Genomic DNA, 10,276 nt, shown 5'->3' with positions numbered 1-10,276 from the left:
ATCTCTTTTCTTAGTTCTTGTCAGAACACTCGCTGCAGCGTTCTGGATCAGCTGGAGAGTCTTAAGGAACTTATTTGAGCATTCTGAAAGTAAGGAATTACAGTAGTCCAGCCTGGAAGTAAAAAATACATGGACTAGTTTTTCAGCATCGTTTTGAGACAGACAATATGTCTAATTTTGGCAGTGTTACGAAGGTGAAAAAACGAGTTGCACGATTTGAACAAACTGCATTATTTATACATAGAATAAATAGTTTTTCTTGCTGGACATTCACAGACATTTCTAAAATGGTGTCAGACCTGCACAAACCGTCCAGCCCCTGAGTGTGTATTTCTTTCCTCCGCAATCCTCTAGTCTGCTGGCTGCCGAATCCAATGATTTCAGTTTTTCCACTGAGTTCTCCCCTGTCACAGACAGCACTCAGCCACTTTAAAAGGCCCAGATCAGGCTCACAAGAGGCATATATTTTTGTGGTCACAGCAGTGCCGGTTTTAATCTAGGATGTAGCTTTTCTTTTTGTGTGTTTGTGCTGAGGTAATGGCAGTGCACTTTGCTGGTCTGGTGAGTGTTTTGATAATGTTGTATCCCTTGTCTGTTAAAGGTTGTGTATGTATTCAAGCTGGGGTCAAAAGCTCACTCTGTCAGTTGCCAATGCTAGTGGGCTGGCATCACGTCCACTGAAAAAACACACGGCACTCTGTCGCTCAGTCTCTGCCTCGGCCTTCTTCTACCTCTCTCTACCTACCTTTAATCTAACATCTGCCAAACTGTTACATAATTATACTGAGTCTTTTGCAGTGTCACTTTTATCTTTTTATAAATCCTGTAATGTTTTTTGTAATGTTTTTTGAGTTGTAGCATGCAGTCCACCTGCAATGTTTCATACTCTTAAACTATTTCCCCCCTCTTTTTGCCTTTTATACCCTTTTCCCCTTACCTTCCACTTAGTGCACTCTCTATTGCCCCATCTCCTGCCAGGCCACCTTTCTCCTTCTGATACTTCAGTGAGATATATGAAAAGTCCAGCAATTGCATGAGTGTACATAACAGATGGCAAAGACAGACCTGGGTATCATCTGGTGTGACTGTAGGGTATTTCTAGGACAGCAACTGCCAGACAGGTTCACTGCCTCATCATAACCTGATGTAATGATACAATATGCGTACTACTTACTGCATGGGTCTCAAATATAATGTTTTTGCTCTTGCAAATGTTGATTTTGAGATTATTTGACATAACCACAGTGCTTTAAAAATGTGTCATTGCATATAACTTAATTTCCTTGACAGGACTAAATAATGTTAGTTGACAACAACTTGCATACCTTTTACTTAGTTCCTTCGCTTTGGTTTAGTTATTTCCCAACCTTTTGGGAATGTGCGTGTATACACAAATGTGTGCATTGTCCAAGAACTTTTAACAAGTAGAAACAATTTCTCAGTCAACTGTGTGCAGCCAAAAGCAGCTTGGTAACCAGCCTGCTAGAAGACTCTGAAAAGACTCTCAGCGTATGATGTCACCTCTTTTCAAGTCTCTCTGCAAAGTTCATTTCTTCTCTACACTGCATTGCAATGGGACCATGCAGCCTTTTCATTTTAAGTTACATTTCCCTGCTGCTTATAGTCACAATCCAATTTGTAGATATAGTGTTTGTTTTTAGGAAGTGTGTAATTGCTGGGATGACTGGTGTGTTTTCTGTGATGCTGCCAGGTCTGTTTTGTGGCATTTGGCACTTGCACAAAGAGCCATTCAGGAAGTTGGACCCAGGTCGAAATGAGTTACACAGGCCCCGTTTTGTCCGTGGGAAATGGTCAATTCAGTTGCATTTTATTATTTGCAACTTAATGTGGATAATGTATAGCAAAAGATGGTAAAATAAAGGGAGGAAACATGCTACAAGGCTCGCACAGACACGCATCATACACAGATCACAGGGCTTGATTTTAACTGAGAGTAGAATAAAGAATAAAGTTAAAACTACATGCCTCAGCAAGCACTGGGATATTGAAAATATGGAGTTCAGTCAATTGTTCTATGTTATTAAACAATGCCAATATGAAGTGATAAGTAGAGAAAGTACGCCATCATATGATATTGGCTATAAATGATCTTATCCAAGCATGTCATACAATAGAGCCAGCATGACAGGTATATTCAGCATTTCTGCCCTAACCTGAATTCAACCCCGTGTCTCGGCCTTTGCTGAGACAGATCAGGCATGACAATTGCACACAGCTTCATTAGAGAAGGCAAAGAGTTGAATTGGAAAAAAAACATGGTAACAAAAGACAAGAACACACTCCAACAATACATTTCTCATTTAGACGGTGGCTAGGATTTGAGCAAGTGACATGAATGACATACAATAAGAGGTCATTGACCATGAAAACATCAATGAAATTCTAAACCCATATACACTACTGTAGGTCTGCTGTGTTTTGTCTTTGCTCATGCATGTGTGTGCTCATGCATGTGTAAGGACCGCAAAGAATTTCTGAGACCACCTACAAATGCAGATTCTGGCAATGCACAAACAGGGCTAAAGTGTCCCCTGACTGCCCAGTCAGCAAGACCTTTTAGGAGAGGACCGGACTGGGTTGCCATGGAGTTGGAGCACCAGGCAGACTCAGTGACTATTGTCTAACAAGAGGAAGAGGAGAAGAAAAAGTAGAATGGCAGAAGCAAACAAAGTCATTTTGGTGCCAAAGTCTCTGATGCGGTTTAACTGTTTGTTCACCAATCCACAATCTCATCGGGTATTATTGTGGGCACTAAAATGTTTACAGTTAGGTTTAAATTTGAAAGAGCCCTGTTCTTGTTAATTGGGCCATTTGATTAAATGACCTCGACAATCTTTTCTGTTGACCGTTTCGGCTAACTGACAGGCCTCTCTGTGCTCTTTACAAGCTACTCTTCATGATCGTGTGTGTGTGTGTGTGTGTGTGTGTGTGTGTGTGTGTGTGTGTGTGTGTGTTGTGGTGTGTGTGTGTGTGTGTGTGTGTGTGTGTGTGTGTGTGTGTGTGTGTGTGTGTCTCAGAGCTTTGATGAGCTATGGGGTTGTGTGTTCTGTGCAGCATTGTTTTGTGTAAGTACCTTTTGATACCGAACAATGGCACAGTAACTGCTCACATCACAAAGGATTATTAGATTTTCTGTTTTAAGCAAAAGTGCAAAAATGACGAAAGACAAATACCTACAGCATACCTATTGTAGCATGCATACACACAGCTGGAACACAAGTAACGCATATTTGTGCAATGCTTTGTGTGGCCTCTGAAAGCTAACATAGCGTTCTTGTGAATAAGTGAGCACACTGGTGAGAATCACTGCCAAGTTTGCTGAGCTGTCACCGCTCCCTGTGGGAAACTGACTGATTGCCCTTTATTGATTTTTGTCTTTTGTTAGTCCAATTTGAACAGCCTCTCTCATCAGACTGGCCTCACTCTTTCTGCTTGTGTATCCAACTTTCTATAAGGGGACAGTTGAAGCTTTTAACGTCTCAGCTAAATTCACTTGCTACCTTTTGATTTTTGTATGCTTTCATTCTTTAAAGCTCAGATGAGGACACTGCTCTCTATGTAGGATTGTTGTCGGGGCTATCTGCTATTACTCACTTTTTTAATATCATATTCTTTATTCAGGACACAAAAAAACAGTACATAGCACAATACAAAACATAGCAAAAGACCAACAAATACAAGATGTAACACATAAAATTAGAAATGACTATAACAGTCAAAGTTCCACAATACATAGTGTTTGGATATTAGCATATTGACTAACACGCCAATGGTTCCACAATCTTGAAGTGAACCTAACCACACTCAATGCAGGATTAACTAATGTTGCAATTATGCTGCACAGACAGACACGTACATGACGTTCTTGAGTACAGCAGGACAGGTGAATACATCAATTAATTAAACCTTAGTAATAAAAAAACAATACATCTATAATTTTAGTTTAGCGTTTTTTAAATTTTTTTTTTTCTTTTGTGTGTTTCTGCGTAGACAAGCTGTACATGGGCCCTGGTCAGTTGTACCAAGATCTTCAGAACCTAATCCATGACCTCAGCCTGGTCAACCAGATCTCCAGCATGATCAGCAGCCTCAAAGGCAACTACCAGGTACTGTATGATAGCGCTAAACACAAGCACCGAGTTAAAGTTACATCAATTGAAACCAATCCATTTCTAGTCTTCACTGTCCCTTGGGGGATGTTTGATTAAAGTGCATAGAAAAATAAATAAATCCAGATTACTGTCAGTGTTTCATGTCTGAAAGGGAATCCATATAAAAAAGTCAAGTAAAAAAACGTAGACATCATCACGACAGCGAATAATTAATACACGCCATAGATCTAAATTGTGTCAAATCAGTGAGTACTTTTTTTTGTTGACTAAATGTAAGTTGGCATATTTTTACCGTCTATTAATATTTTTGGAAGCTTGCTGAAATTTTACATAGACAAATGTTCCTCCAGTGTACCTCAAGACTTTTAAAATCCCATTCATCTTGTTACCCCTCAGATGTCCATTAGGGCCGAGCTGTTATGAAGGCATATAATGTTTAAGCTATGGAATGTGAGTGCGTGGGCAGTTTGTCTCCAGGAGACAAGGAGTCTCTTAAGTCTTGATTTGCACCATTCAAGCCTGTCATATCATGTGGCCACACACACAAGCTTGCCTGTGCAGTTGGGATGGAGGTTTACGCGTGCGTGCGTGCGTGCGTGCGTGCGTGCGTGCGCGTGCTGTGCTGTCAGATGCAAAGTGGGGAGGAAAGGAGGAGGCAATTGAGGCAGAGTAACAAAGAGACATGTGTCAGAAATGGAGGGAGGGATGGAAAGATGGATGGAAAGATGCATGGGACAGGAAAGAAAGAAGCAGGGCTGAGATGTTTGAGCTGTACACTGCCAAGCATTTTCCTCAACACTAAATTTCATATCCTAAATAATACTGACAGAATTCTGGTCAGTGACATGTCATGTCATGGTCAAACACTTTATTTGAAAGGGTGTGCATAAGACTGACATGACACCATCGTATAACCATGACATGACACATGTTATGAACCTAATGGGGTCTTTATTAATGTTTATGACTGTTGTCATTAAGTGTCATTCTGTAAATTATCGCACAGTTTTACAGGGAATATATTACCAAGATGTTGTTTGGCTCTTTGCACCCCAGCCCAGATTGATTGATTGATTTTATTGATGCTTAAATGCTCTGAAATAAATTTCCCATTGTAGCACCTTTCCCTAAACCTCTATTTCTTTTCCACTCAATTATATTTTCCCTTTCATTTCATTTCATCACCCTTTTCCTACTTGTCTTTCCCTCCATATCTTTTTTATGTCTATCACTCAAATTTCCTTGTGTACAGAATGTAAACCCCACAGTGGCCCATGATTGGGTCTCAGGTCTCCAGAGGCTGATATTGAAGAAGGAGGAAGAGATCAGGGCAGCTGACCGGTGTAGGATCCAACTCCAGCTGCCTGGCAAACATGACAAGTTTGTGTTTTACACACACACACACACACACACACACACACACACACACACACACACAACACACACACACCACTCTGTGTGCCTATAGCTTTAAGGGAAGTATTAAAGCACATTTGGATAAACACGTTTCCCCACCACCTCTAATCTGAGGCATGGATCTCAGGGGAGGAAATGGACATCAGTGTTTGCAACCAAAGACTACCCAGTGTTGCAGCTGTTGCTGTACACAAATGCTCATGTCACACACAGGGTGTTACACATTATTATGGTCTGCACGTGGTCCCCCAAGAGTGCACCTTTGGGGTTTTTCCTCTCTTGCTCTCTCTCCATCTCTCTCTTTATATCCCTCCCCCCCCCCCCCCCTCTCTCTTTCCAGGGGTGATTCAAGAATCATAGCTTTAGGGGGGCTCGGCCCCTAATGAGTATGTGACACGGATACATAAAAAACTACCAAAAGTCCCTCTAAGGACTACCAAAATCAAATGAAATGATGATAAGGTGTAAACAATAAATAAATAAAAAATAAAGGGGTCTAAAATCCCCATTCTCTTTCTTTTGCTCTCTCTCTCTTGAGCCCTCATCCCTGCTGCTCTTAGCTTGTGAGATTATCCACGGGTATGTTTGGAAACACAGCTGTGCCTCTTTCATTCCTCCCTTGATCCCTCAATCTCAAAACACACAAAACACAACACGTCTCACCATCACCCAGTGACAGGCGTGATGCATTTCAGACAGGACCCCACAACTCACACACACACACACACACACACACACACACACGCACACACACTGTACACGTGAGGTGCTGTTACAAGCGATAATTGACATAGACTTCTATTGCACTTCTGTCACGGACTGTCAAGTCAGTTAGCATTGAATGGGCAGACTCATGTGCCCCTTCGGCGGGTATTTAACCCAGCCCAAGCTCTGTTTATGAGATCATTTTAGGAATTTTATTGTAGAAGATGCTAAGCAGTGAACTGGTGTGTATGCAAGAATATTCTAACATTAAGAGAGAGAAGTATAAATGCAAATTCAGGCCCTATGGTTGCCAAAGTGTTGACACATCTGTCAGTGGTTCACACATTGTCTGGACTTTTTTAAAGCTCTACGTGATGACTTATGTCTAATTTATGTATTAAAATACTAACTTTTAAACTTTTCTTACACTAGCTGGAAATTGCAGCCCCATACAGAATTAGTTTGAAAATAAATGATAAAATGATCTTCCTGTCCAGTGTGTTGCTGCTAAAGATCATATATATATATAGATAGATAGATAGATAGAGATATATATATAGATAGACGTGTGTGTGTGTGTGTGTGTGTGTGTGTTAAATATGTAAATTTAGGAGGACGTTGAAAAATGGTGAGGCACTAAACAATGTTTGTCACGAAATATCTCCTTAATATATTTGTGATATAGATATAACAGTATTAAAGTTTGGAATTTTCTCAGAACTTTCTAATCATTAGTGTTGTTTTGTCCTCTCTATTGGCAGGTCGGGTAAACCAACTTACTTCAGTGCAGTGTTCAATACTCTCAGCCCAGCCATCAAACAGTCATGGATTAGTAACTTACAGATGGCCAAGCTGGCTCTAGGTACAGTACACTGCCACTGTCTCAGCTGCCAATTGTTTTTTCAGATTTTAATTGTTTATACACTCATTTATATAATATGATGGTTTACTTTATTGACATATTGTCATATCTATCATGTTAATCCAGTAGATGTCTATGTTTATCCAAATTACTACTGTTACTACATTATTGACTAGTAGTTGTTAGGCCAGCTACATAGTATGACCACATCTAATGAGAAAATGAAAGCTGTACCAAAATATGTTTTACAACAATTAAAAGAAATATGATGATAGTTTTACAATGTGACTTCTGGAGTCTTTTATTCTGAAGACAGATTGCTTGTGGTTAAAAAACACTAACTTTATACTGGTATGTATACATTAATGAATCAAGTGCTGTGTGTTTGTGTTTGAAATCAGAGGAGGACAACCTGCAGGGTTGGTTCTTTGCAGAGGATGATGGGAATCAGATCAAAAAGCAGAAACACCCTCTCTTGCTTCGACAGATGCCTGTGGTCATGTCCAAACTACAGGAGTTCAAGGTGAGACATTCTCTCTCTGTGTGTGTGTGTGTGTGTGTGTGTGTGTGTGTGTGTGTGTGTGTGTGTGTGTGTGTGTGTGTGTGTGTGTGTGTGTGTGTGTGTGTGTGTGTGTGTGTGTGTGTGTGTGTGTGTGTGTGTGTGTGTGTGTGTGTGTGTGTGTGTGTGTGTGTGTGTGTGTGTGTGTGTGTGTGTGTGTGAGTGTGAGTAAACAGTTACTAATGTTCCTGTTTATTTATGTTCATTTATTTATTTTGGCTGGGCACTATTACATGATTGGATGATTGGATTCAGATTTTACTGTGTAACTGGCAATGACATACCAACTGGGTAAAAAAATAGCTCTTAGATGTGTTTAAGAGGCCAGTTAGCTTAGTTGGTTACAGCGTGGTGCTAATAATGCCAAGGTCGTGGGTTTGATCCCTGTATGGGCCATTGGTTTTAAAAACTATGATGTCATATCCTGCATGGTGGCCCAATGGTTAGCACTGTGGCCTTCCAGCAAAAAGGTTTTGGGTTCAAATCCAGGTCGTTCCAGCCCTCTCTGTGTGGAGTTTGTATGTTCGCGTATGCATGGATTTCCTCCATTTTTTCCCCCTCTGGTTTCCCCCACCATCAAAAATATGTACTAGGTTCTCCAGCCAGTGCCCTTGTTCAACTGGCTCAGATCTGGAGTTGGTCCCCGGGTTCTGTGATTGGCTGCACACTGCTCCCTTGAGGGATGGGTTAAATGCAGAGAATGAATTTCACTACATGTACGTGTATGTGACAATAAAGTACCTTTACGTAGTAGTCTGTTGCTCTGAGTAAAGTTGTTTTACAAATGATTTGAGCCATGTTGTTATACCAAGTTGGAAAAATGACAGCTGTTTCTACCTGAGTTTATCTTTACCAGAATTGTCACTCTTGGTAAGGCAGAAGCTCCTCTACTATCAGCACTGACCACCAAAGTGTCAAAGGGCACCCCACATGTTAGCTCATGTTAGCTCATGTTAGCTCATGTGGGTTGGTTACTTCAAGGCTGAACCTCTCTTTGTGGATTTAGCTTGACACTAATTAAAGCCCATTGAACACCTGTTGTATTTACCCTGTGAATTCCTACATGGTGACTTGATGCTCATCTGACCTTGTTTCTTTATCACCCTCTCTGTTTTCTTCCCATTCTGTGACAGGTGGAATGTGCTGTTCACAATCCAGAGCCCCACATCAACACAGAGAGCACAGCTGATACTCCCGTCATGGGCCATGGCTGTGTCTGGGTGAGACCTTTTTCCCACTTTGTTTAGAAAAGAAGCACCGTGTTTGCTTACATTTCAACATTACACAAAATGAGTTTATTCTAAGGGTCATAGTGGCTAACTACTAGGGGTGGGAAAAATAATCAATTCTTAGATGCATCACAATTCTCTCTAGATCGACTCAGTGCTCGATTCTGATAAGTTAATAATCGATTCTTAAAACAATTTTTTTTAAATGTGTTGATTTTTATTTGAAAGTTACTGTCTCTAGACATTTACAAATCAGAAAACAGAGTGACTGAAAGAGGACGGAATAATGGACAACAACTTAGAGTTTAGGCAAGAGTGCAGAAAAAAACACACAGAAATGGCCAAAAGGAAAAAATAAATAGTTCTGTAAGTATACATCTGATCTAATAAGACAAACATATTAAACAACAAACCAACAAAATAATTAGGCAATACACATATAGGCTGTTCGTGTTTCATGTTCTAAGAAGCCGGTTTATCTACCATTAAACATGACAGAGCCTCTGACATGGAAGATTACTGTGAGAAAAGGTGACTTTAACAAGCATGTTTAAGGCTTAGTAATAACTACAAAATAAAAACCTCCATAGACAAAATATTTCAGTAAAACTTGTGTGTGACAAATAATGCATATGTCAAAATCTAACAAACTCAGATTTATGTTTTTTTTTTTTTTTTAATCCGGCACGGAAATGTACGTAAAAAAGTAGTTGCATCAAGATGCATCAATAATCGGTTTATAATCGCAACGTGAGGTGTGAATTGATTCCCACCCCTACTAACTAAAATAAAGTGGGCTTCTTCCACCCAGAGCAAGAACTAAAATTGTCTGGAGGAATACAGTAATGGGCCTCACTCCTGAAATCCGAGTCTCGCGCTTGAGGATGTGTTGAGTGGCTTTAACAACTGTTTATTGGCAAATAGTCTCGTAGTCCTTTTTTATTTTCAGAAGCTTTCAGAAGAAGATTATTTAAGCCCAACCACGTTTCTGTTTTCCACTGTAATGTGTTAGCTGAGCAGATGGTAAGGTTTTGCTGTTCAATTTTAAATGTCTAATGTCCTTGAGAAAAACAATCTGGGTTTAAAAAGTATTGCTTCAGTACTTTTTTTTTTTTTTTTAAATAAACAATGACTGTCATAGCCATAGTAATCACTGGTTTTTGATCATCAGGGAAAACCTTGAATCTGTTGAAAATATAAACGTTAGATTTTAGTTATTTTAAGTATAATTTATTGTTTTAGGAGATTAGTATTGGTCTCATAGGATTTTGCCTTTAGCCTCCTATATACATTTATATTCCTATAATATATATTTATAGGAATTCTTAGTGTATATATATATATATATATATATATATATATATATATATAT

General features: G+C 39.7%; 1 protein-coding gene across 2 annotated transcripts in view; it reads left to right on the top strand.

Moving 5' to 3' along the window:
* The window catches only part of arhgef10 (Rho guanine nucleotide exchange factor (GEF) 10), a 58,488-nt gene that overhangs the window by 28,590 nt on the left and 19,622 nt on the right, over positions 1-10,276 (top strand). For both annotated transcript variants that reach the window (XM_032500558.1, XM_032500556.1), the window contains 5 exons: positions 4,012-4,127; positions 5,386-5,513; positions 7,016-7,116; positions 7,518-7,639; positions 8,809-8,895. In XM_032500558.1, coding sequence (XP_032356449.1) covers positions 4,012-4,127; positions 5,386-5,513; positions 7,016-7,116; positions 7,518-7,639; positions 8,809-8,895 — 554 coding nt within the window. The remainder of the gene's footprint in view (positions 1-4,011; positions 4,128-5,385; positions 5,514-7,015; positions 7,117-7,517; positions 7,640-8,808; positions 8,896-10,276) is intronic.

Source organism: Etheostoma spectabile, chromosome 20, assembly GCF_008692095.1.
Source record: "Etheostoma spectabile isolate EspeVRDwgs_2016 chromosome 20, UIUC_Espe_1.0, whole genome shotgun sequence".
In the NCBI taxonomy this organism is placed as follows: domain Eukaryota; kingdom Metazoa; phylum Chordata; class Actinopteri; order Perciformes; family Percidae; genus Etheostoma; species Etheostoma spectabile.
This window is presented reverse-complemented; position numbering and strand designations above follow the sequence as displayed.